Source organism: Triturus cristatus, chromosome 1_2 (genome assembly GCF_964204655.1).
Source record: "Triturus cristatus chromosome 1_2, aTriCri1.1, whole genome shotgun sequence".
NCBI classification, from domain to species: domain Eukaryota; kingdom Metazoa; phylum Chordata; class Amphibia; order Caudata; family Salamandridae; genus Triturus; species Triturus cristatus.
Genome location: NC_140580.1, coordinates 20983063 through 21010878, shown reverse-complemented (window position 1 = coordinate 21010878; position 27816 = coordinate 20983063). Strand labels below are relative to the sequence as shown.

Below are 27816 nucleotides of genomic sequence, written 5' to 3'. Positions count from 1 at the left end.
TAGATTTCCTCCCTGAAAAGGTTGGAAGGGCAGTGGTAGCCACAGCCCAGGCACAGACAGACTTCCCTGTAGGGACTGGCAGAGCTGTGACAGTCACAGCTCAAACACAAACTGAGTGCCCCCCTGAAAAGGTTGGCAAGGCTGTAATGGTCTCAGCCTATACTCAGACTGACATAGGTGTAGTGAAGCCTGAAACAATGGATCACTCCACACAAACTGAGAGTAGTGGGGAGGAAGAAAAGTCTCCCTCTCCCCAGACATTAGGAAAAGGTCAGCCTCCTCAGGGATCTGACCTCACCCCTTGTGAAGGAACTGCCCCAGAGGTAGCCAGGCCTGGCCTGGCAGAGCCTCTGATGTCAGTGGCCCCTTCCAAGGTGGGATCCAGTCTGGTGCAGGTAGCCTGCCTCTCTCTACCCTGCCTCAGTCAGCCCAGGGCTGCAGAGGTCAGGGAGGCCAGTGGACCCCCAGAGGGCCCCTGTCCACAAGAACCCCCCCATCAAAAGAATGAGGATTGCCTGGCTAGTAGCCCTAGTCAGGTGATGGGTAAAAACATTCCTGAGGGATCTCCTTTACAGGTAGTTAGGGACCTCCCCCAGGGGGATTCTGTTGGGCACAGGCAAACATGGGACCTTAGGGCCCCAAACCTGACCTGTCCCTCCAGTAAGCCCACAAAAGGGACCCAGCCTCCAGCTTTAGGTAGCCAGAGGCTGACCCTGAGAGCACAGTGCAACTCAGTTAAAGGAAGAAAGGCATCCATGGTGGAGGATGATTGGAGGAAGCTGAGGCCTCACTTTGAGGACACTCACTTCAGTACTCCATCTCAACACCAGCCTTTTACTTTGCCAAGACACACCACAGGTAGAGATTCCCTATGGTGGAGACCCTCTGATACCCTTAGGGTGAGGGATTGCTTAGTGGACCATGAGACAGGGGGTAACCATGCCAGTGCTGGTTCCTCCTTATATGGCCACTTGGGCAATATAGGCTTACCTGGTCAAGGTCAGCCTTATCTCCCTTCGTTTGGGGGGGGGTTGTGTAGGAAGGTGGATATCTGACTATGGTTACCCCCAAATTTTTGCCTAGTGTCTAGCTGGTTTTTCGACTTAGTTGGCCTGAGATCCTGCCATTCAGGCTCTCAGGCTATCTGCTCTCTCTGTAAAATGGACTCCATGTACCCTAGGTACATACCCAATTGGTTGGATCACCCTGTCAGCCCCTGTACCAGTGTACACTAGGTACCCAGGGCATTGGTGTATCCAAGGCCTGCCAGGGGCTGAAGCATGTATTATGCCACCCCAGGCTTGGCCTAACAATCTGACACAACTGGCTGATCACTCAGCTGGGGTAAGTTGGTGTAATCACCTCTTACTTAGGTGTAGTATACCTATACCTAAACTTAAATGGGACACCTGGTAACCTATAAGTCACTCCTATGGCAGGCCTTAACAATCCTGAAGGCAGAGTGCTTGGTTCCATGTGAGATGGTGCTCTGGCATGAGCTGAGCCTGTCTGCAGTGGTCGGAACAACTTCCTTCTACTGTTTCCAGATATCGTCATACCATATACTCTTAAGTGCATTATGAACCTCGCGGTTAAATGCTATCTTTGGTTTGGCTTTATCAAAACATGTCGAGTAAGGTGTCATACGAATTGGAATACTAACCCCTCGCCAATTCTGGCGACGGGGTTAGCATTCCACCCTTCTAGAGGGACACGACATGTACAGTACCTGAAACCCGGGTAAAATCAGACATAGCCTCAGCTCCACAAAATGGATGCTGCCACCACAGACACAAGTCTGCCCTCCTGCTGCTGGGAGTCCTTCCAGCTTGGGAGGTGTGGACAAAGGGTTTCCTGCCAGGGGAGGTGCGTGCACCACCCCAGACAGGATTTTGTGTATTGGTCAGGTAGGGCTTGAAAGAAACCAGACATGCCTGTGGCTCACAAGGAGCCTCGGTGCATATGCCAGTTCAAACCGGTCCTGGGGCACACCAGTCCCGGGCCTGGGGCGAGCTGGACAAAGGATTGGGGGTGTAACCACCCCCCTTCCTGGTCCCACCCTTAGGGAGGGACCTAGCAGGTAGTCCGGCCCCTAGAATCCGCTTAAAGGTAGGAGCTGTGTCCTAAGACTTCAGACATCCTGGAATCAACTTGAAACTAAGAAGAAGACGGGAACTTCGACATTCTGCTGCACAGAAGACTGAAGAAAATCTCCCCTGTGGTCAGGGAGTGACCACCTTGCTAACGCAAGCACCATCCAGCGAATCAACGTCTGCTTTGCCGCCGCCTCCCGCCGGAGCCCGAGCCCAGAGACTGACGAGACCTGGACCTCCAGACCTCTCACCGCCCGATCCACAGTCCCTGCAAAGAGGAGACCCGTGGAGGCACCGAGACACGTGGAGCCAGCCATCTTGGAACGACTACGACAAGCTGACCAGTGCAACAACCGAGGCCCCCTCCAAGTTGTGCTTTGGGTCCTGAGAAGCCCAACCCTCGAGCAGCATCTGCACCAAAGGTGAGCCCTCCAGCATCTCCACGATCTGCGTGGGGCCCTTCTGCATTTTGCCACTCGACGCGCCTAACCGGTTGCTGGCCCGCTGGCTAGTGGCCATCTTGGCGACGAAATCTACGACAAACACCGCTGGTCTGGTTGCTCCAGACTGGCCCTTGCTCCCCTCCAAAGGAGCAATCCCTCTGACCTTGCTGGTCAGAACCAACAGCTGATTTCCGAATCCTCCTGCAATTGCTTTTGCCAAGGCTTGTTTGCTTCGATCAAGTCGCCGACACCGCCGACAGCGAGAGCCTGCGTGGGACAGCTCGTGAGCCGACTCCTGGACGTCGTCGACCTTCAGGGACCACGTGGCTGCGGAGACAAGCTACCCCTCATCACCTGTTTGCACCCGACATCGCCTGGTACCCACCTGGTGCCACGCTGGTCACTGGCTAGTGACTGTGAACACTGTCCCCTCTGCTTACAGGTCTTCAACATCTCCGATCCACTCTTGGATCCACTGCATCTCTTCCCGACCGACCGCCTGCAGCATCTTTGTCCCAGGCTCAACGGAACAGATAGAAGAAACCCGACGCACTTTGAGGCCTATGCACCCGCTTCCTGTGGGTGAGGTAAAGCTGGTACTCCGGTGCCCATGTGTAGTAATACATCTCTAGTGCCTGTGTTCCAAATCTTAAGTTCCTAGGTCATCCGGAAGATTCCTTTTGCAGTAACTTTGTACTTTTTACGCACCCATTGAAACCTATGGGAGCCCGCGTGTGACTATTTGCTCTGCACACGCCACCCGTGGACCTCCTGGTCACTAACTGACGTTAGCTCCTTGTAGGCCCAGCGATTCTAGAGGCCCTAGGCCTTTTCCCTTTTCTGTTCGTGGTACTTATACCACTATTTTAGTATATGGTTTGAGTGGCCACCAGGGCCTACCCATATAAAGTGCAACTTCTGTGTATTCTGTGATAATCTTGTTTGACGATTTGTGCTCCTGTGCTCATAAAGAGACTAGGGGTAACTTTGATAAATAAATACATATATATTTTGAATATATATCTGTGTGGTGTCCTTTCATTGGTATAAAAGGGGGTTGCATTTGGTAAAACAGCTGGCTTAACACGCTTCACGAGTTTAGCCTCAAAGACTGCTTAGCCTACGCTACCACTAGGGCAGCTAGTCCGAAAAGGTTGACTTACAACCACACCATAAGGGTTGCTTGGCATGGTACAAGGTGATCACTTTAACTAGTGAGCATCATATACCAGGCCAACTTCTCACAATGACCTACTTATGAAATTAAAAGAATTGGTGACTATACCACCATTACGGCTAACGGGCATGCCCTGGGGCACTGTTCCGCATGTAATGAGAGGGGTTGTGCTTGTTGTGATCCCATTGCTTAATTTTTCTAGTTGGAAATGGAATTGCCTGGTGTTTCCCTTCATTCCCTGCAGTCCTGTGGTCACAACTTGCCACTGACATATGACCCTATTAACGGAGGTACAGTTTGGCTTCAGGAAGGGTTTGGGGACTGTTAAGCAATGTGTCAATTTAAAACTACTGATTGGGAAATACACCAGGGATAAGAAGGGATCCATTTTTCTCTGTTTTGCCGATCTAAGCAGCGCCTTTGATTTGGTTGACCATTCCATTCTTTAATCAACCCTGATCTCCCTTGGCGCCCGTTAGAGATTATCTGTTTTCTTGCATGCCTGTATGAAAATGTGTCTGCTAAGGGTTGGTTTGGCCCCAATGGAGAAGCTTTTTGGAGTTAAGAGGGGAATCAGATGGGTCTGTGTGTTGTGGCCGGAATCCTCAGGTTCGTACGTTGCTCTATAGGGGTCCACCTCTCGACACCCCCATGGTCTGATTTATAATTACATACTCCATGGAGTGGTCCAGCGGGGGAAGGAAAGGATGGGGACAGCAGGGAGGGAGACCTGTGGAGACAGAACCAGACAGCAATCAGTAACTCCCTGCCTATCTTCCTTCCTACTCTACCCTGCTCCACCCCTTACTAGTGGAAGGAACAGTACCTGTAAAGGAAGACAATACACAGCTTCTGTCAGTGGACCCACAACACTTAAGAACGAACTCTCAGTGATCTACAGGCAAAGAAGAGGCAGCATTAGCACTAATACCCTGACCCCTCTCTGGCCGCACCGAAACCTATCGCCAGGATGACACCTACCAAGGAGTAAAAGCTCATGAAGAAAACAGGGGAGCAGAAGAGCCGACCTCTTGCTCACTCTTGGAACCCCTGCTGCATAATATGAGAAAAGAAAACAATAGAATTCCGTAGGTCTTTAACATTCCATAATTAGGTAGTATGCACTTGTAATTTGGACACACATCTGCATTGATTCATGAGACAGTGACTAGTGTTCATCACAGTGCTTTATGCCCCCTTCAGAAACATCAGCTTCCACCACAACGAGTATAGGAAAGTTCAGGCACGTACTCGGTTAGTGTGAATAGTCAAATAACTTCAAATGATATTGAATGACACTCAATTTCGTAGCAGCGCAGCTTGTTATTGCAATACAACAAAGAACCACAGTTACACCCAGGGTCTGGCCCGGGGAGGGAACTAGAGGCGTTAGGGCACTAGAGAACGGTCAGCCTTCAACCAAAGCTATGAACCACAGAAAGGACCGTCCCTAGTTGTGTCTAAGAGATGCCCAATTTAGTGGGGGCAAATCACAAAAATTGACGGACTGGCATCACACACCACCAGGTGTCATGCTTCATCATCTGCCAGTCCTCGCCCTCTAAAAACCGCGTTTGATAGAGGGCGGGCATACACCTGAAGAAATTACCCCCAAAAATTGGTCAAGAATGCCAAAAAAAGAGCTCGAAACAACAACCGGGCAGCTCTTTTAGAAAATACGCCAAAGGAGCCGGCCAACCGGATGGTGTGTGTCACCACCTTTACCCCAGCGTCCAACAAAATTCAGAACATTATTCAAAAGAAATGGCGCATATTAAACACCAGCGACAAAGTCTGGACCCAACCCCTATTTGCGTACAAACGCAGTAGGAACATCAAGGATGAACTAGTCCATACAAAACCACCAGCCGCTACAGATGACAACCAACTGACACTATGGGGCCACCAACGACCAACTGGACATTACCCCTGTGGCGATTGCGTATCATGCCAATTCACGGCCACCACAAAAGAAGTGGACATAGGTACTGAGCGACCATGGACTCAGAAGAACTTCTCTAACTGCAACACAGAAAATGTAGTGTACCTACTCAAATGCCCTTGCCAACTCATGTATGTTGGCATGACTACTAGGCGTGTAAAGACCAGAATTAGTGAGCACCGGAGCACTATCAGAAGGAAGAAAGATAACACCAAATTAACAAAACACTTCCTTGAGAAAGAACACTCTGATAAAGATCTAAGATGGACGGTACTGGAAGTAGTACAGAAGCGCAATGGCTGCCTCTCGCCTTGGGACATGGAAAAACGGATTGAACGATGATATCCCATGGCTACAAATGAAGTAACTTCCCTTAGCGCTCACTAAAACATACACTTTAACAGTACCCATTATAAAGACAAAACTCAAACAATAGACACAGTAATACATGTGAATAGAGCTAGACGTAGTTTCCCTTACTGCCTAATACTAGAATCATCTTGATCAGCAATCATGCGGTAGCTGTAAAATCAACTTGTGCACTAACTGTGGGTTTAACCACTCCGTCACCCTGACTGTAAACAATCTGGGTTTGTTTTCTCTTCCTTTCTTCTGTGTAAATACTCGAAACTGCTCCCGTCATGAAATAATACTCATGAGCAGGGCACATGTCCCCATATTTCTATATAACGTGTCTACACACGTTAAATCACTCCCTTGTATCTCCAGAAACTATGGCAGGCGCTTTCATTGGACCACAGCTGGTCCCGCCCCACCCCAGGCAATCATCTCAGGTAATGACGGGACACAGGAAGCGGCATGTCATGGAGCAGCGCCATGTGCTGACACACCTACGAGGGTCAGGCAACAAACAGGCAACGTGCAGTCCATTCTGAATGCTTCGCTCAGGACACAGGAAATGCAGCATCATCACTGTGCGCCACGCTCACCTGAAACCCATATCGCATGCCACGATCCCACCCAACAGTATAAAAGCTTGCTGCGCACTACACTTGATGTCACCGGGGAGGAGGCTGGACGCATGCAGCAGTAGGTTTTCTAGCGGGGAGTACGCCTTGAACTGTAAGTCGTTGTTCTGATTTCTTCTTCCAACAGGTTGAAACTATAGTAGATCAAGCACGCCCTGATGGTTTTTTCTGCTAACTAATTCAGTATCTTTGATACACCTTCCTAACCAGTCTGGTTTTTAACCCTTTTGTCTTCATCCTTTATCGTCTCCCACCAGAATGTGACCACAAGGATTTCCCCCCTACCCCTCCCATGGGGCAAATAGGTTTTTCCAATAGGGTAAGACTTCTATTTTATTCACATGAATGTCAGAGTGAACACAGATGCCTGACACTCATATAAATTTTTCACCTTTTTCACTTTAGGAGAGAGCAGTAAGTATGGAGCGTGACTGTGACACATCAAGGTCTACCGAATGACAACCATTTTGAGTATTATATGTTTGTCTCACCCCCTCTCTCTTACAGGTTTCTCTAAACAGGTGGCAGCTGGCTATAGGCCTACGCCCCAGTGGTAAGATTGGAGCCCAATATTTAAGGTCCTGACGAATGCCACGTACCCAAGTGGACAATACAGGCAGAAACATGTTGACCCCCTATTAACAATCACTGATTCACAGCGGCGACGGGATGATAAGGTCCCCACTCACCGCACTTATATATTTTAATCCCACATAGTAACCCCATAGAATAAAAATTGTTCAGGTATACTATGATGGTTTTTAATTTCACTCACTCCTTTTTTTGTTTGGGCCCCCACTTAGTTTAGAAGTGCATCCCTGTCTTCAGGTGTATGCCCGCCCTCTATCAAACACGGTTTTTAGAGGGCGAGGACTGGCAGATGATGAAGCATGACACCTGGTGGTGTGTGATGCCAGTCCGTCAATTTTTGTGATTTGCCCCCACTAAATTGGGCATCTCTTAGACACAACTAGGGACGGTCCTTTCTGTGGTTCATTGCAATACAACACCCAGCTTGGTTGTCAACTGTGCACTGCCACCAAAGTTACTACAGGTGCCCTTCTTCCTCACATGAACTACTGCCTCCGAGTTCGCCAACGAAGGAAGAATGCACCACAGGATGAATATACACAAGATCTCCCGTAATCAGACACTACTGATCTCGAAGGGTGGATCAGTATGCTGAAAACGAGGCAAGACTCGAGCCTATGGCCCTAGGCTCCAACAAGAAACATTACACGGAGACACCCAATCCGGGTCTCCGTTCTTAATGGGCGAAAAGGACTGCCCCCTCGCCTCGCCACCAGAATCAAGACTGCGCACATCCGTAGTGAAATAGCATGGTGCTCAGAGCACCCTTACCAGCCTCCGCGATGTCCAGCGCAGCTCTCGAGATAGAGTAAGCGGCATCCGAACTGTGCCCCGGAACCTCTTTGAGCACCCTTGCGCGAAAGTCCTGACGTCACCGCCGTCAGGAATCCGCCAAGGCTCCCGGGATGTGTAGTTCCTTCCTGGCACCGCGCGCTCGAGCGCGGCTTGGCAGTGTTCTTTGAGCCCCCTTCGTGTGTGCCTTGACGCTGTGTATTGGCCCCTTTCTTGTTCTTGCTATTTACCAATGAGATCAGTGGTGCCAAGTACTGCAGGCCAATGCACCGAATGTCACCGGGTGTCTGGTTCCCATATTGTTACATGCCCACGACCCTGTTTTAATCCCTAGGACACCAATCGGCCTGCAGAAGCTGATGGATGCATTTGAGGCCTATATTGACTCAAAGAAAATGGTTATTAATAAAACCAAAACTTATATTATGGCCTGTGGGAAAAAGGTGCATAACTGTAGATCCTTTTGTATTGGAGACTCACCAATTACAAGGGTCAGTTAATTTTGTTACTTAAGGATCCTCTTCTCCAGTAATGGTACATGGACAAGACAGGTGGCGAATGCTCGATCTAAGATGAGTAGGAGCTGCCATGGAATTGTTAGGTTTGCCCAAAGGTTGGGTTGTCTACCTGTGAAGGAAATGGCTGATATTTAAAATGCAAGGTGAGTGCCCACTGCGATCTGTTAAGGGGAGGTTGTGGGGTTATACCCCAAGTAATCCACTTCAAGTTGAAGAGAATACTTTTATAAATTGTTTGCTATGTCTGCCTGTCTCAGCTTCATTCCTGAGTGCCCATAAGGAAGTCGGGTTGTGTTTTTGGAAGATCAGCTTTTATTGAAACCTTTACTACTTTGTCTTTCAATCTGGTCTAGGGATGAAACGAGCTTCACTAAATCAGTTATCTTGGACTGTCTTGCCTTGGACCATGCCTCCAACATCCCTGGCTCTCTTATATATCTCCATCTTTTAGTACCTTATTTAACATGTCTGTACTGCAAAATCTATTACGAGTAATATCTCTTAATAAAGGTGTTGTTGAAGCAACTTTTTTAAAGCATAGGTATGACCTTTGAATGAGCTAGGACCTGAGGAAACCTTTTGTTGCCTTTTACATGTCCATCAATCCTCAGGAGGGTTGTCAGCACTATTTCTCCTTTGCTAATAATATTCAGCACCGTTTGGCCCTGATAAGGCTACGTGCTGGCATAGAATACATCATCTAGTTGCCTTCCCCGAACCGAGAGTATGTTCGCCGAATTCATTTCCTTAGCCCTGCGATGGTGGGTCTAATCAAAGCACCCAGCATTTTATGATGTTCTCTGGTTAGGTCTCGCCTAGCGTTGCAGAGCATGCGCTGCACGCTCGGTGAGACCTAAAGTGAGAGAGGAGATTTCAAAAGGGGACTTGAAGCCCCGCTCATCATTTTCATTGGGTCGCGTCAGCGTTTATGCTGAACGCTGGCTTCTCATTGAAAAGGATGCTTTTGGGCCACTGCCCTTTCTCCCTTTTGAACTGCCCATCCGGACTGGGTTGTCTGCTTCACGGCTGTCGTGAAGCACTTTCTTATCTTTAGGGGGCCATCTGTTACTTGTTAATTCGAGAGACCAGAAAGTACTTAAACAGAAGATCGAGCCCTACTAGATTCACAGCTCGCTCTTTACCCCCCTCACCCCATCCCCCACATGCGTTCCTTGAACCCTGGGATTTTTTCCAAACCCTCCAGCCAAGCCCCCTCCCCCACCCTGCCCCCCGCGCAGCTGCCATCTCGTCTGCTGAACATGTGTTAATTTACCCAGGCAGCCTTTAAAAATAAGAGCTTTTCATTCCGCAACAGCTCAGAGGCATTGATGTACACTGTTACTTTCCCAATTAAAATTTTACAGTAAAACACTGTTTTTGCTCTGAGGCGGCTCAGAACACTTCCTCGCGGCGTTCGAGCCTATGGAAGCTGCACGTCTTGCGAAGGCCTTTAGTTGAAATCTTGAAGCGTTTATGTTAAGGTTGTATAAAGCGCTGAGGCTGATTGCCCTTTCCTCAGGCCAGGTCTGCCATTCAGTATCCTTTTATTTATTTTTATTTTTATTATTTTTTTTTTACATTGAGTTGCCTTCAGCAGTTTTTGTTTGTTGAATGGAAAAGGAATTGTCAAAGGCGTGCATTGATTATGCGAAATCTGGGAATTCCTGGGTACTGCACTCTTTGTCTGCCGAGATGCCAAAACTCTGCTACCAGGCTGTGGTGATCTACTTACTAACGCTTCTCGACTGGTAGACAGAAAGAATCCATAAATGTGGTGGAAATAAGAGCTTTTCATTCTGCAACAGCTCAGAGGCATCACGTTACTTGTTTACAATGCCAGAGGTTAAAAACTCGCAATTGCGAGACCTATAGCATTGTAAATGATTATGCTCCCCTTTGTGTTAATTCTGAAAACGGCGAGGCAGGCCCCCTGCGCCTATCTCCGTAAGCAGTAAGGCCACTCCTGCTGACCCCTCGTGCATTGAGCCTGGCCTCCTGCTCCCCACCCACTGGCTCATTCAGAGAGGCGCTCCTCCTGCTCTGTCTCAGAGTTAATACAGTTTATTTCACCCCCGCTCTCTTCAGATGGGGATTCCCGCCCCCTGAAACGGCGGATCTTCCATTCTGCTCCCCGGGCCTTGTGCCTCATATGGTTTTCTCTGCTGCTTCACGGGTAGTGTACTCTCTGCTCATACAGCGAGCCTGACTCCTGCGCCCCTCGTTGTTGTTCTAGCGCCCCTCATCTCTGGGGGTTGGCTAAGCACCGCTATCCCAGTTCTAAATAGATTTGGTGACCCGGGAGGGCAGGACCCAGTTCTCCTTTTGCCCTTAGCTAAATAAACCAGGCCATCCGGCTTACTCGAGGAAGCCCGGGTCCCCACGCAGCACTGGAAGCACCAGGGCAGGTGCACAATAGAGCCTCATTTACATCCAGATCCGGCGCACAATAAATAGCTCCTTGTTTGTCTAAAGTCTGTTGTGTTCTGGGGGTGCAACGACAGCCTCTAGTGCCGGAGTCCGATTTTGCGATGTGCTGGAGTAAGAGCATTTCTGTTCACCGCTTTTCCGTTCACAGTTCCCAAATGGGTGTCATGCAGCTTTTCCGTGCTTTGGTAGATAAAACCAGTTTTAGCAAATAACAGGAATGTAAACACCTCACTCTGACGAGGCCGCCCCCTGCTGTGCCTGGTGAATGCCTTCCATTAGCACAATACATACTCTCCGGAGTAGTCCAAGGCAGCTTTCTGGAGATACACATTGCGGTGCCTGAAAAGGGAGTGTATTACAAGAAAGGAGGCGTCTTACGGAAGCCTGTGCCTCTGCATTTCTATGTAGGGCTCTGCCTTCCCAGAGGTTGATTCTCTCGTGGACACCCTTGGCATGTGTGTGTTTACTGGCTGCCCTTTCCTGTGACCCCACTGCTTTTCTGTTGTAGTGTTTACTGAGGACCTACTTTAGGGGGAAGACTTCCTGCACCCATCACACTCTTCGGGGTACGTCTCTGGTGTTGGACCGGTGCTTGTTTTGTAGCCCCTGTCTGTAACCTCGCTGCTTTCTTCTCATTTGGTTCTGGGGAGACCTACTTTGGGGTCTGCCTATCTACTTAAACCCGCGCCCTCTCTACATCTTGTCTTTCCAATAGCTGTGCATCATTAGCTGCTCTCACTTTGGCCGTGCCTCCTTTTTGTGCTCTTCTGTCTTCCAATGCCCCTTTTTGTCTTGTGCGGTTTCCCTTCTGCATGGTTTCCTGGCAGGACTGCTATGGTGTGGGGTTTGCCTACCAAGCCCCTTGCATTTCATGTGATTTGAGTTAAGCAGAAATAATTTTGAGTTGGCCTTCTTGATTATTCATTTCATGCCTCCTATCCTCTTTACTTTGTCATCTGTTTTATATCGGAGGTCTTCCTTCACCAGTACTACCTTCTGGTGTTCACTTGTAATTGTATATAAATTTGTATTGTGCTGTATGCTGCTTGCAGTGTGCCAAAGGACATTATCGAATGAGTTGTATGCTATATTGTATGGGAGTGCTTGGTGTGAACAATGTTGTTCAGATCTGTGTGTCAATCGTTTTGTTGGCATGTGTGATCACAGAGGTGCTCTTATCCTGTCTTGCAGTGCTTAGAGGGATGAAGGGAAGATGAGAGAGTAAAAACTCTTGCAGTTTTAGTTTAGTTGGTTGGAGTTACTCTGTAGGTCCCATATAATATATTTTGTGCGACTGCGACCATCAACCCACTTCTTGTGCTTTCCACTTCGGGCTATGTTACCTTGGAGGTCTGCCTCCTGTGTTATATGTGGGGCATCTTGCCTGGCACTCATGTGGTGTCCTGGTGTGGTCTGTGTTTTAGTGGACGACTGTCTTCTGAGGTGCTTTTATTGCCATGTCTGTACTTTGCACCTTTCCGCTGAGGTTATGTGTTTGGAAGGAAGCCTTTGAAATCTTTTCCTCAAGGAACCTCCTATATGCTATCCTAGTTTGTTTATGTTTTGGAAGATGCCTGTATCTGGAGTTGCTTATTGGTGGGTTTATCTGTATTTATTGTACTTCTCTAGATTTTGTTGATTACATAAGGTAGCTGCAATGGGAGTATTGATTCGTTCCAAAAGATTCAAATTAGGGGTTGATTCACAAAACATTTGCAGTCACATCCCGAAACGTGAACGTTTATAGTTCAAAATCCCATTTCTGGATTCACGTCAGGCTTTGCTGAGGCTTCAGATTGTGAAGTCCACTTACAAGTACAGAAAATCTTCTAGTTTGGTAGACTTTATTTCTATAATACATCTTGTACAGGTGAGGAAAATGGATGCTCCCAGAGCAAAAGTACTTGAGAATGTGGAGAAAGCCTATCTCACCGTTCCTATTTCCCCCCAACGTGCACCACTCTGACAAACCCAAATCTGCCCCGTACTCGCAACTTTCCTATTCGCTCTGTGCTGCAAGAGCTCATCAGTAACAGAGTCCCATCGTGTGGTTGTCATCAACACACTTCTCAATATTCAGAGTAAAATCATATAAAAAGGACTTTAAGCCAATACCTCCAAACAAAAACTGATTCCCAAAAGAAAGCCCTGTGCATGGCGCTCTCAAGAGCCCACTGACAACATCAACTAACAAGCATTTGCAATGCAATAGGTCTCGCATTTGCGTGCGTTTGAGGTATTGGCATTGTAAATGACTGTCTTTTATTTATGTGTTGGTTTTCAAAACAGATGAATAAAAGGCATTGTCATTTACAATGCCAATAGCTTAAACTCTAGCAAATGCGAGACCTATTGCATTGCAAATGCTTGTTTTTACAAGTATTTGAGGAGTTATTACCATAAACCAATTCTCCTTTCACAGAATATTAGAGATTATAAAACTGCACTCTTTTTGTTCTTCAAGACCCCCCTGTTTGTTATAATGTTTCACTTTATATAAGGGGGGCCTTATATCTCAGGAAACGTATTGTGTATCAGCTGTGACTGTGGTGGGGCTGCCCCTTTCAGTATTTCGCTTTATGTAAACTGTGCCCTTTTTATGCTGCTTTTGCACCGAATATCAGACATTATAAAACTTCACTGAACTATTTGTAGGCACTTTGAGACCGGTATGCTGTTTAATGTTTTATTTCTCACAAAGGGGACACCTGTATATCCGGAAATTATTTTGTGTTAGTCATGACTTGGGGAAATGGCAGGACTGCTTCCTCCTAATTTTTAACTTTCGTTTTACGTTATTTGAGTTTTTATGTCGTTTTTTATGGCATTTTAATTTCTTTGGATGATACTGTATGTACTTTTATGGCTGTTCTAATATGCTAAATAAAGATTGAATAACAAGAACTACTTACTTATGAAGTTTAGAGAGTTTGTGACTAAACCATCATTACGGCTGAAGGGCATGTCCCGTGGAACTGTTCCAGGGTTATGAGAAGGTTTGTGGATGTTGTGATCCCAAGGCTTAATGTTTTTAGTTGGAAATAGAATTACTTGGTATTTTTTTCCTTTCGTTTCCTGCAGGCTTGTGGTCACAGCCTGCTCCTCTGCAGCAGCGCCACTGACATATGCATGTGCACGCAAAAGTACTATGAATAGGAAGTGATACTCAACCTTGATCATCAGTTGGGTGCTCTGTGTATTTTACATTGGGAACATGCGGGAAAATCGAGGGCTTGAAAATACTTTTAATATGAATAAAGCAGAGCTCTGTGGTTTCCCAAATCCGTGGGTGATTAACCCATGCAGTCCAGGCTTTTACTCATGTTGGTTTTGAAATTGTTATGGAATTAACTGGGTTATAGGTATCGCAGTGAAGAGCATTATACCTGTACTGGGTGAGCTATATACACATGGAATCAATCATTCAGGAAATTTAAGAGGTCAGATTAAGTCTGATCACAATGGAAACCCCACGAGGCGATGGCAGTAGTTTTTTGCCTTGATCAGGGCCATGGATGATTGATCCCATGTTATAAGGTTGAGTTTTATTTAATTAAAAAGTAAGGTTTTTAACTTGTTAATAATAAGTTTACCGAAGTCTCTCTTTTATTTTTCAGCCTTCCGGTAGAGGAGCACGTCTGCCCATAGTCTACTGTATCATTAGTTGCTTAGGCTGCTTTGGACTGTTTTCAAAGGTATGCTTATGTACTTTTAATTTAAGTTAATGCACACCTAGAAAAGTTGTATTGCAATGTATTGTGTATCATTTCCGCTTGAAAATCCGCCCGTCTCCTGAATACTCAAAGGCCTTATTCTCTTCTCTCCCACCCCGAAGATTGTAACAAAACATGCATTGAGAAGAAACTAAAGCTCTAAAAGGCCGAGCTATTGTCTTTGCCAGTGCTTGTTGACAGATGCATGCATGCATATGCAACAAGACACATGGCGCGTGCATTGCTGGCAATCTTGTAATGGGTTTTTATTCAAGAAAGCCTACACGAAGATTGGCGCCGATTTGTACATATGCTTTGTGACATTTGCGCTGTGATGCATGCGGACATTTTGCCACACCTTTTCAATACTGCAGATGGCCATGTTAGAGTGGTAAACTCAAATATAAAAAAAAAAAAGTGTGAAAAAGCAAGCGAACAGCCCAGCAGCACTGTGCAGTTGCCGGGCCTTCGTAAACTAAATAAATTCAAATAAAAAGAAAAGCAAACTTTAACATGGGATGGAGGATGGTACGACAAATAGGGAGGAACGTGGGTGAAAAGAGTTTATGAAGGAGGGAGCGAAAGAGGGAAAATGGGTGAGAGAGCGAGGAGAAAACAGAATCTTTTACCAAATTCTTTTTTACTACATCTCATTTAAAGTGTAAATACAATGCCCTGTCCTTCAAGAAACTTTAGTCAAAGTCTTTGCTGTTTTTTCACCACCACATGGCCATTGAATAGCTTCCAAGCTACGACTTACTCTTTCAAAAAGATATAGATATTGCAGAATTATTTCTTGGTCACATCTGAGTCTGACTATTTTATTCATGTAGTTATTATAGACATTTGTAAGCATAAAAGCCATCCGTTGAACAACGTTTCAGGTGCACTCAGACATGACACTCTACTTCACCTGTTACTCTTATACCTAAGAAATTATTTGTATTTTTAAGAAACTTGTAATTCACAAACTAATTCCAACATTACCTCATAGGACACTTCAGGTATCACAGGCTCTACAATAATTATTTGACATTCTACGTGATCAACCACTTTAAAACTGGTTCACGTATTGACTTTTATTCTATTAGGTTCTTAAAGTATGTTACTCAGTATGTGCAATCTTTGAAATGCCATTATTAGACTGAAGTATTGAACTTCTAATATTGAAACCTAATTGTTACCATGAAAACATCTGAACATATTGTGGCACCAGACTGGGGCTGGTGTTGTTTCTAGTTGTCAGAAGGGCAGCCATTACTAGTACAATGTTGATTTTCTGCAGCTTTTAACCCCTAGGGAATAAAAGCATCCTAACTGTTTTTCTTTAAGATCTCTGAGTAGTTTGCAATGCTCCCACATGGTTCTACTTGTTCCTTGAAAATGGTCAAAAGGAAGTTTTCTTCCTTCCATTCAAATCAGACTTCCAGCCTTCCTCTTGTATAATTTCACATTGTCCATGTAGTCTACCTTTACAAAATATATGTTGAGATGCTCCAAATTCCCATCCAGCCTCGTGACTCCCACATGAATGCTGCAACTACCAAATTTCTCTATAAACTGCAGTGGGGTCTGAAGTTGGAAGTAATGCGACTTCATCAGAGTATTGTGGAAATCAAAAACTTGATGAGCAGCCCTTCTGCGTGCAAGATCAATCGCTAAAGCCCACCTTTTGGCCAGGATGGATTATGACCCAAGCACAGTGACTGAGGTACAAATACAGTCATAAAAAGCCATATGCCCAAGTGGTTTTTGTTTTATTCTCTTGGTCTTTATTATCTTCCAGGTTTCTCTTAAGCCAGATGCCTTTTATTTCCCCTGGTGTCCGCTCCTCTGTGGTAATAGCCATTCCTGGTTTATGCCTTGACTAAGCCAACCCCTTTATCAAGGAAGCCCTCAATATATTCTTTAAAAAAAATGTTTTTCTGTAATGTAGATGCACTTCTCCTCTGTGAAGGTCATCATTTTGAAACTGTTCCCTACTATTGGAACATATAACAAAGTACTCTGAGTGGAACATATGTCTCTATATCTTAAGGACACATTGGCTCCATGTGCCTGTGTCTCCACCTTCTCTCTACGCATGCATACACCTGTATGACTTTGTATTCATCTACACACAGTGTGTTCCACATTTCTGTAAAGAAAGTGAGGTTGGCCATTTATTCTTTATTCTGAGCCCTCACTTTAGACCCCGGCAATACCGGCATACTCTTTGGAATGTACACTCTTCACAAATTATGCTCAACATCATCATACTAAACTTTGTAGAACTACTTGACCTTACATTCTGCATTATGCAGGATACCCATTGTTGCCCCAGAATAGCATGCCTAAATTATTAAAGCACTCTGATTAATCAATATACCAGTAAGTCTAACCTTGCACTAAAAGGCTTGGACTTCTTGGCAGTGACCGCTCTTAACAAAATAAAATTCTGAAGCATCACAGCATCACTGAGCTTTGTCAGTGAACTTTGACACAGGTTCTGAAACAAAATGAGCAACAGTTTAACTGAATCTGTAACAGCACAGAAAAATTGATAATTGAACTGGCTGAAGTATTTCCACCTTGAGAGGTTCTATTGAGTTTTAGGTCTGTTATAAAGTCTAGTTTAAAATCACAGAAGCATGAAGATAGCACTCAATACACCTAGAATACAATTTGAAACTGATAAAAAAAATAACTTACTGCTGTGGTTGATCCATTTTTGCCAACAACATTTGTGAAGATGTCTCGTAAGCAATTATTGCAGCAAAATATAGATCCTGCTATGATGCATAAGGCTGGGAGGATTTTTATTTGAATATCGAGAACGGGTATCTTTCATACAGAAAACCAAAATTCATATTAAAAGAAAGATTTCTGATATAGACTTTAAACCACAGATTCCTCCGCTTTTGATTATCGCCAAGCATCAGACTGGATCTGGAAACTTTTGTATAGCAATGTCCTCCAGTGTCGGCTTATGTGTTGTGCGGCATCATGGTTCCATTTGCAACTTGCATCTCAGGCAGCTGTGACATGACTTCCCTACATATACATTACCTGCTTGCGCTGGCGCCCTTTCTTTTCTGTCCAAGCACTAAAGATCCGAAGCTTCAACTTTCATTCAATGGTTATGTTTACTTTCTTCTAGATATTACTTCTGTGTGTGAAGGCAGTGCTTAATTTGTAAAACATGAAGTGCAGGTGCTCAAATGTTTGTCGGAAGCCACACCCCTTTCCCCCGGCTCCACCCACTTCCTTCACTAGCTCCACCCACTGCCTCTGTTGGTTCCACCCACACCCTCAACTGGCACGCAAGCCATAAACCATGAAAATGTCACATGTCCTCACGCCAGAACGCATGGAAATGTTACACATAAGCACCCATGCCATAAACCATGGAAATGTCACACATAAGCAAGCACCCAAGCCATAAACTGTGGAAATGTCACACTTGAGCCCTCAGGCCAGAAAGCATGGAAATGTCACACCTAAGCGTCCAGGCCAGAAAGCATGCCATAATCCGTCACACATAAGCATCCAGGACAGGGCTAGGCCAAAAACCGTGGAAATGTCACACGTAAACATCCATGATCCAGGCCACAAACCATTCAAATGTAACATATAGGCATCCAGCCGGGGTGTGTTGTTAACGTCCAGCCACAGTAAACCAGTGCTTAATTTGTAAAAACATAAGTGCCCGGACCCTTTTCGGGAGGCCATTGCAGCTTGCACCACGCATTTTCCCTCCCTGGCAGTACTGCTAATAGCACATACACACAGGCGCGCAACACCCATTGGACTCAAAGGGCTTCAGCCCCCCCCGTCGTGTGTGGCAGCCCGGGATGAGACACCTTCCCGGGCAAAAAAGCAGCCGCACCCGAGCACTTCACAGGTCTTTAAAAGACCATTTGCATGTTAATGACGCCTCGCTGTTGTTTCACCCCTTCTAAGAGCCCCTTCAGCTCCACTCTGCCTATTGCTTAAAGTACAGCCCCCCCCGAAATTTTTGCTCAGCCCCCCCCCGAAATTTGGCTCTAGTTGCGCCTCTGCATACACATCACTCACCTAGAAGTGTGACAATTCAGACTATTTCAATTCACTTAAAGCTATAAAAAATGGTGTGAGCAGTAGATATTATTCATATATAATGTATATTAAATTATTAAACCTCTGTTGCTGTGCTTAACTCAAAATTAGAGAGACAGCGCCACCAGGTGCCAGACTTTCATAGGTACAGGAATACAGGTGTTGAGAATTAAGTACCGGTACCGAGCACCGGAAAACACCAGCTGAAATTAAGCGCTTGGTGTTGCCCTTACTGCACTGCTTAATTTGTGCCAGTTGTTGCAGGTGGTGGTAACAAGCCCTCGTTTTTGAAGACCTGGAATTATTGTTCAACAGCAGACTAACTTTGAGTCAGAGCACAGGAGAGAGAAAGGTGAAAAAGATTGAATGGCGGAAGAGAAGGGTAGGGAAACTGAGACACAGGGAGAAAGCTGGCTTGAAAAAGAACACACAAAAGAGATAATCGTGCAGAGTGAAGAAAGAGCCATGATGAGGTGGAATCAAGACCAGACAGCCTCCGTAGTTTGCAACACTGGCATTCAGAAGTTCTCCCAATGGTCTTGAAAGACAAACTTTGGGCCCCTGCATTTCTTTTTTTCACACATTAAGCCCTAACTAGCAACATTGCCTCAGGTTCCCATCACCAGCTGGGCATGGGACCAGAATACAAGAGGGTTCAATAGGTCAAGGGCATTGTGCTCAATTTTTAAGGCCATTAATGAGACACTTCTCACTTCTCCTGACATATAAACGATATTTACAGTTCTTCTGAAGCGGGAAAGAAATCTGGGCCTCGCAGGTCAGTCAGGCAAAGAGGGCTCCTGGCTGAAAGCATTCCCAGTGGGCAATGCTTCAGTGTGTTTCTGGAATTGATCGAAGTTTGGATGAAGCCTGTAGTTTTGGCCGACTATGGCTAGAACTGGTGATGGCTGCTGCCTTTTACCTTCTGCCTCCACACCGCCTGCCAGAGCGCCACAGCCTACCGCCTGCCAGAGCCCTCTGTGCATAGCTGCCAAGGTTTTAGATTGCTATGTATGACTTTTCTATAATTTCAGAGCAATTATGAGTGACATTTCAAAGACTATGAGTGACAGTTTCTCGTTAGCAAAAATAAAGCAATGACGGCGAGGGAAACATATAAACATCATAAATTGCACCCATTTGCGCAACAAGAAACTCTAGGAATCCGTTATTAGCATTACGATAAAAGGATAATTATTATTGTATGCGGCCTCCTCCTGGCATCACTTTTGAATTCAGCTCACAGAGGCTGCTCACTTCCACCTAGCCTTTCAGCCTCTGCTTATATTTAATTGTATAGTGTATACAAGCGCACAAGCTACCAACACGCACTGTGGAAGCTTGTATTACAATCACAGCTTCCTTTCAAAATCTCTGGAATTTGATAATCACCCGACTCCAGGTCGACTTACACACACTTTTCCAGCAGTGGGTTCACCATCCTGCGTGAACTGAGGGGAGGTCTGTGCTGTTGTGCGTAGCGCTGCAGGAGGTCTGAGATGAGACGCTGCTGGTGTTGTGCTTCTCTCGGGTTTCTAGGCAGTGGGCCTCCTGGCACTGAAACACTAAAGTCAGACTCAGTGCAATGGTGTCTGTTAAAGACAGTGCTCAGGAGCGCCACCCGAGCCACCGGGCAAGTGTCCCCCTCGCGCTAATAACTCAATGCCTTTTTTGTACCACCTGATCTTTTTAGTGTATATGCCACAAACATTTCCACCTGAAACACGGCAGTGCTCTAAGAAACACCATGGCACGTGTGCCCTATGTCATTGGCAGCAGAGTGGGTCAAGTGAGAGGAGTTGAGTGCCAATGATTGGAGGACAATACAGTGACAGTTATGCACATTTATAATATTTCCATCTGCTCAGTTAAATAAATATATTAACAGCAGCAGACAGCGCTGCGAGGCCAGCGCGGCGCGCCTGAGTCCCTCGAACCAGTAGCCAGAGTTAAGTTAATGACCCTACCGTAAGACTCATGGAGGGGGGCGCCTCCAAGCCTCCTGTCCCAGATTTATGGTGTCAGCATGTGTTCCTCTGCTCTGCCAGTTGCCGCCTCCAGCCCTGACATTACATGGGATTTTTTTTTGTCTGTGTCTGGACAGACGGCTCTTCGTGAACAAGCCCCCAGTTCTTCCTATCTTTACTCCTTCACTCCCCGTAGGCCCGTACCCAAACGCATCTTGTAGCCAGCTGCCTTCTATGCAAACTTCCCGCTTTGGCAACAGGACCGGAGCTGACATCCTCCCCTCCCCCCGCGGCGCAGTGGACAGACTTTGCTTTACATCCCGCCTCAGCTGCGCCGTGGGGCGGGCATCAGAATACATTGTAGCCGCAGTGCTGTGCAGCACAGTCAGCCTGATAGAAGCCCGTAACTCAGCTGCAATCCCCACAAGCCAGCAGTAGCAGTGCATACAGGCCACAGCCTTGATTGGAGTGACCTGTAATTTACGAGGAGGCAGGGGCCCTGGCAGTTTCAATCTGAGTGTGACAGTGTGCCTCATAAAGCGGGCTGCTGCTGCGGCATCCAATTTGTATTATTTTAAACACAATCGCGTGCAATATCAAGTCAAATATACTTTATTCGACAATTAAGTCATAAAAGTGGCATATAACAACCATTTACATCAAAACAAATTAAAACAGAACATAATTATCAATACAGAATTATACTTGTATGCATAGAACAGCATTATACCTCATTTTGGGTGAGAATATGCTAATGCCTATGCAACCAGAAAAAATGAGGACGTTTCGCAAATATACAGCAATAAGCAGTCCACCCCTAAATCAATCTAAACAATACATTTTCCTAATCTAAAAGTTTTCATATATAGAAGGGTGCCTATTCGCAAGACGCTTTAGTGTTAATCTGTCTAGATCGAATTGCCCAGGCCCACTTTATATATTTTGCCATTGCTATTGCAATTGTCGGGCTTGGGTCTGAGGACAAGATTCTCATGGCCTCCTCGTACCTTCGGATTCCAATTAGCCGACAGACGGGTAATACCCATTTTTTACGTGGGATGATATAGAGGGGACAAAAAAGCACAAAGTGACTCAAAGATTCATTCTTATCGCAACACTTTGGGCATTTGTCTTGAGACCCAACAACCCACTTAGATGTAAATGATCGTATCGGGAGAGTACCTATCCTAAACTGGAAATAGAGCTTGCGATCGCACGGTACTTCAATCAAGCCCCAATACAGTTCCTGTCTGGGATAGGCCTTAAATTCCAAAAATCTACCTGTTAGGTGGGATGAACACTCCCTAGTAAATAATTCCAGACCGATCATTTCCCAATACTTAGCTTTCACAGTTTCTTTTGAGGGAAAGACCGCATTTTGGGGATCGTCCCAGAGGTCTCTCAGTCCCAAACGATAAAGTAGCAATTTTATAGACCTCAACCAGTCTATCTTATGAAAGGAATCCTTTTCAATAATTTGCTTTAGACCCAGAGCATAGTGATTAAGCTCCTCGGTTGACCATACCCTACAACAGTACAGCAATGGACGCAGATAGGCTGTATCTTGTAGAGATTTCAAACCGAGGTCCCAGAAAAGGGGTAGTAAGGGAGTGCTTTGCGGGACACCAACGACTTTCCGAATAAACTCGTTCTCCATGGCATTCAGGCGTTGTGGATTTTTGCCATACCCCCATAGCTCAGACCCATATAAAGACGAGCTACGGATCTTAATGGAGGAAATCTCGAGGAGTGGCCCAATTGGTTGGGTCTGCGAGGTTTTAAAGCGTTTCAAAAGGAAGCCTGTCTGGTGTTGGAACTTCAATAATGACAAATCTATTTGGCTGTTCCAACGCATTTTTTTCTGTAGTGTTACTCCCAAATATGTAAATGCGTCGACCTGTTCTAAAGGAGAACCATTCATAAGGATTGCACCTTTAAAAGATCTACAAGATTTGCTAGGTTTAGGGCCATTAAGCACCATAAACTTAGTCTTGGAAACGTTTATTTCCAGTCCACGCAATAGGCAAAACTCTTCAAAGCGCCGCAGGGTAAGCTGGAGGCCACTCGGGGTTTTTGAAATCAGCAGAGTGTCGTCCGCGAACATGAGGACTGGGACACAAGTACCAACCATGGCCGGGGCATCCGAAGGGACCCGGGAGAGGAACTCGGCCACCCCGTTTACGAAGAGCGAGAACAGGGTTGGTGCCAAAACGCAACCCTGCCGCACTCCTCGCTCCACGGGGAAGGTATCCGTAACCTCTCCCTGCCGTCCCCACCGAACCCGGGCAAAGTTGTCCTCATGCAAGCGAACAACCAATGCCAGCAACTCCGGTGCCATCCGCAGCCCCTGCAGCACTCGCCACAGCCTGCCACGCGGGACTAGATCGAAAGCCGCCCGCAAGTCGACAAACACTGCATACAAAACCCCTTTTTCTAAGACCACTGTCCTCCAATAGAGGACCAAAAACCTAAAAACCTAGTCTATAGTACTGGTTTTAGGGCGAAACCCAGCCTGGAGAGGACTCAGAATATTACTGGCCTCCATCCAGGACTGGATTTTGCCCAAGACCAGCCGGCCCATAACTTTTTGTATAGCATCAATCAAGCCAATGGGCCTTTAATTGCTAGCCAATGATTTATCCCCTTTTTTATATATCGGGACAATTTCTGCGCCTTTCCAAGATTGGGGAATGGCCATGCCTTGGGCAATAGCATTAGCTAAGTGGGTGATATATAAGCGCCATCTTTGTCTATCATACACAAATACATCAGCAGGGATGCAATCCATTCCAGGTGCGCGACCCTGGGTTACCATATCAAGCGCCCTGTCGACCTCCTCAGCGCTAAAGGCAGGCTTGTTATAAAAGACCCGTTCCTGATGAGACAGGCTAATATCCTCAGCGTCTTTTGCATATTGGGTCTTAAACTCTATCCAAGAGTTCTGGGGAACATAATTGTGGGGACTATCAGTTATTTCTCCCCTTTTCCATTGAAAAATATCCCAAAACATTTTCTGATTTTTGTCAGTACATGCTGCCTTGAGATCTTGCCACTCACTCACTCTCTTCCCATTCCTTTTTGGCTTTCCATTGGGCCTTCCTGTAATTATTACGGGCTATCATGGTCTTGTTCAAGTCTTTGGATTTACGTGCAAATCCTAACTCTTCCCGAGCTTGCTTGCAGGAGGCATTAAACCAACTCTCCTGTTTTCTTCTAGAAACTTGTTTTGCTAAAAGTGGTCTGCAAAAGTAGGTTTTAAGTTTAGCAAAAAGTTTATCGTGTATATTCTCGACTACTGTATGAGACTGACTTTTGGTGCAACCTACCATCATTAGTGTCAGCGCCTCTTCGAGATTAGACTTTATGCTATCTATAAGGTCAGGATGCTCTACTACTTTATTCCACTTAAGGTGGCGTTCATCACTTGATAAAGCAGCAGTCGGGCCTTTCATAACAAATGCCCCATCCAATCTATCTCCCAAACCCAGTTTAAAAAGAGCTACTAGTGGATTGTGATCGCTTTCTATCCGAGGTTTTATCACCATATCCACAAGAGTATGCCACATCCTTAAGTGGACCAAAAGGTAATCTATGGTGCTAGCCCTGATACCGTTATCGTATGTTTTACTCCGCGTCCTGTCTGACAAGGTTCTGCCATTAGCTGCCCTCAGTTGGTTGGCCAAGCAAAACCCTTTCAGGTACAGGGCCGCCTCTGTCCACTTGCTGACTGGTGTTATCTCAAGCTGTGGGACACCCCATCTAAGGTCCTCCTCCTCCGTTAGGGACAAGTCATGGTACCCTAATGGCTCAAAAATCGTGTTGAAATCACCCGCTATCAGCGGGAACACATCGGTGGGTCTGGATTCAACGAGGGAGTTTAATGTTGATACCACCTCCGATTTTTTCCCACCTGGTAAACCCCTAGCATAAACATTATATATATCAATATGCAAGTTTGATGGGAAATTTAATCTAATTCCCAAAATGTCAATGTTCTGAGTTGGGATAAGTTGGATGTTACACTTTAAACATTGTTTAATCCAGATGACCAGGCCTCCTACTGGCCGACCCTTAGGCCTTTTCTCTGCTGGGACAAAGAAATTCAGATAACCTAACCTGAATACAGGCTCTATTGACCATGTCTCCTGAAAGAGACAGATGTCATGCTCGCCAATAAAATCTGACCATAGGGATGATGCTAATTTGGGTCCCGCACCCGCCACATTCCAAGATAAAAACGTTGTGTAACCTACAGTATTAGACACCCCTTCGACACTCCCTGCATTTAATGTAGGAGGATTAACAATACCATGCGGGGAAGGTAAATTACCATCATTGCTTAATATTTTTTGTCCGAGCTCGGGACGAAGGCCCTGCTCCACAACCCTAATAAAGTTTGTTAGGGCGAGCAGCGCATTGTCATCACTGTTGCTATCTGTTACGGACAGCTCTCCCTGCTTTTTATCCTCCTCTAACTCAAGAGCTATGTGTGCCTTTTCGGGACTGGGATAACCACTTCTATCTTTCTGTCAATCGCAATCCATTAACCCAGATAACACATCAAATCGATTGATAGAACTTATGTCCCCAATAGGGCGACCCTTAATCAGAAATCCCCCACGTATTATCCCAGACTGAGGCAAAGGTGCGGGAGCATAAAAATAAGACAATGGCATAGTACAAATTAAAGATGAGGGATCATCATCATGGGGCCAACCGCAAATATGTACCACACAGCGTCTGTCCCTAAAATTAATGATAATACAGTCCCCCTTTGTTGTCTTAGGTTTTCTGCCCACCCAATTTACTCTCCTGGCATACAAGATTTCACCACACGTATTGGCCGGCAAGGGACGCTTAGCATTAAGCCAAAATGTACACTTGTTCTAAGATCCCAATACGTTTCCCTAGTCCCAATCGCCAAGGGTGGAACCCCAGTTAGGGGGCAGCCTCTGGGGGGAGATGTATATCAATAAGACCCGACGAAGCCTGCGCTAAAGACTGTACAAATATAGGCTGCTTGTCACTTCTGACTGTACCAGTCCCAGCACTATGGGATCCGTCACGAACTGGATGATGTTCTTCTCTTGACTGATTGTCGATCGCCGGGGTATGCTGCGGCTCCTGGGAAACTGGCAGGTTAGTGTTTGCAGCAGCACTAACTTGGTCATTGGTAGTGGGTTTGGTCTTACTACGTTGGCCTATCTCAATAGAGCGTTCCCTGTGTGAGCTGGATCCCCGTCTGCCACCCCGTGGCGGGGCCGAGGCGAGTGAAAGTTCCATACACACAAGCCTGCTTTCTATAGAACCCAGCCTTTCGTAGATAGGATCACATACGTTTTTTAAGATACATTCCAATTTTTTCCAAAACGCTGGGTCCGTATCTTTCATATAGCCATTCCCCACAGATGGTGATGGATTTACCCTCTCTTCGATTATTACGAATTGGGGACATGAAGCTATATCCTTACTTGGGACGGGAGCAGGACCAGACTTAGCATTTTTCCCCACCACAGTCTGTTGGATTCCCCTGCGTTTTTTTTCTCGAAGTTAGACCTGAATGCTGTTGAGCAAGACCCGCTTTGATGTTACTAGCAGAACGGGTCTTAATGCTTGATAAAGGCTTAGGTTTTGGGACCGAATTACCAGCAAGCGAAATATCGGCAATTGCACCCGGCATTTCAGACAAAGGTGAAGTACATGTTATTATGTCACCGTTGCACTCCTCTACCAAGGAAGATACTGAGCCTGAAGAATCCAGCATAACAGTCTGTTGGCATGGTGGTGATCTTGCATTAGCTATATTTCCCAGGGAAGACCTCTTATCACATAGAATGTCTAGTGATAATCTTTTCTCGGATAGTTCTATATCCTTGGCTAGCACTGATTGGACTCGCACAAGGAAATTATCTAAGGTTCCCATTAGGGCGCCCCCAGAAGATAGCATAGTTGTCCCATCCCTTTTTGCAGGCTTATCCATTGGTAAATGTGTACTTGCAAGCTCAAGGAACAAATGACCCTATTTCTTACAACTTAAGACCACGCCTTAACCTTGAATTTCCATACACTGACCTCAATCGACAAATGTTAGAAGAAGGTCCCGTTCCGTTCTCTGGCGTTCTCGGACGGGCTCAGACGGGCCCGCCCTTGGCCCGGGCTTTGCCCGGCACGCGCCCGCGCGCGTCCAGCGAAGCGGGGGCGGTGAAGAGTTTTATAGCGTCTGGGCGTGACGGGAAGAGGACACAGCTGATTGCAGTTGCGGGGCTGCTGGTCCTCGTAGTCCCGTGCTTGGTTCCTTCCCACCGGCAACTTGCAAAGTTCTCCCGTGGCAAATAAATCAGCAACTCCAATGCCAGGACTCAGGATAGTTCATAGATTAAAATATTAAAAGCGCTCTGGCTCTCCCTTCACGAACGGCACCCGTGAAGCGGGGGCCGTGAGGAGCTTTATAGCGTCTGGGCGTGACGGGAAGAGGACACAGCTGATTGCAGTTGCGGGGCTGCTGGTCCTCGCAGTCCCGTGCTTGGTTCCTTCCCACCGGCAACTTGCAAAGTTCTCCCGTGGCAAATAAATCAGCAACTCCAATGTCAGGACTCAGGATAGTTTGTAGATTAAAATGTTAAAAGCGCTCTGGCTCTCCCTTCACGAACGGCTCCCGCGAAGCGGGGGCCGTGAGGAGCTTTATAGCGTCTGGGCGTGACGGGAAGAGGACACAGCTGATTGCAGTTGCGGGGCTGCTGGTCCTCGCAGTCCCGTGATTGGTTCCTGCGCTTAAGGCGGAATTGCTATTTTAAGGAAGACTATTTCAGTGAGGCCAAGACACTAAGCCATAAGCTTAGAGCTAGAGGTTATCCACGGAAATTAGTGCGCCATTCCCTCAAACGCGCCTGGTATTGCCCTAGGGAAACCCTCCTAGAACCTAAACCTAAGAAAATGCAGGAACGCTTAATTTGTGTCACCACTTTTTCACCAGCATCACATGCAATCAAAAAGAGTATAGTCAAGCACTGGCCTGTGTTAAATGCCGGCCAACTAAACCTTGAACGTCCACTGTTCGCCTTTAAACGGGCAAAAAACATCAAAGATC

General features: G+C 46.2%; 1 protein-coding gene across 2 annotated transcripts in view; it reads left to right on the top strand.

Annotated features, from left to right (window-relative positions):
- DENND2D (DENN domain containing 2D) overlaps positions 1–27816 on the top strand; it is a 736340-nt gene that overhangs the window by 301573 nt on the left and 406951 nt on the right. For both annotated transcript variants that reach the window (XM_085600175.1, XM_085600177.1), the window contains exon 5: positions 14590–14667. In XM_085600175.1, the coding sequence (XP_085456301.1) occupies positions 14590–14667 (78 nt within the window). The remainder of the gene's footprint in view (positions 1–14589; positions 14668–27816) is intronic.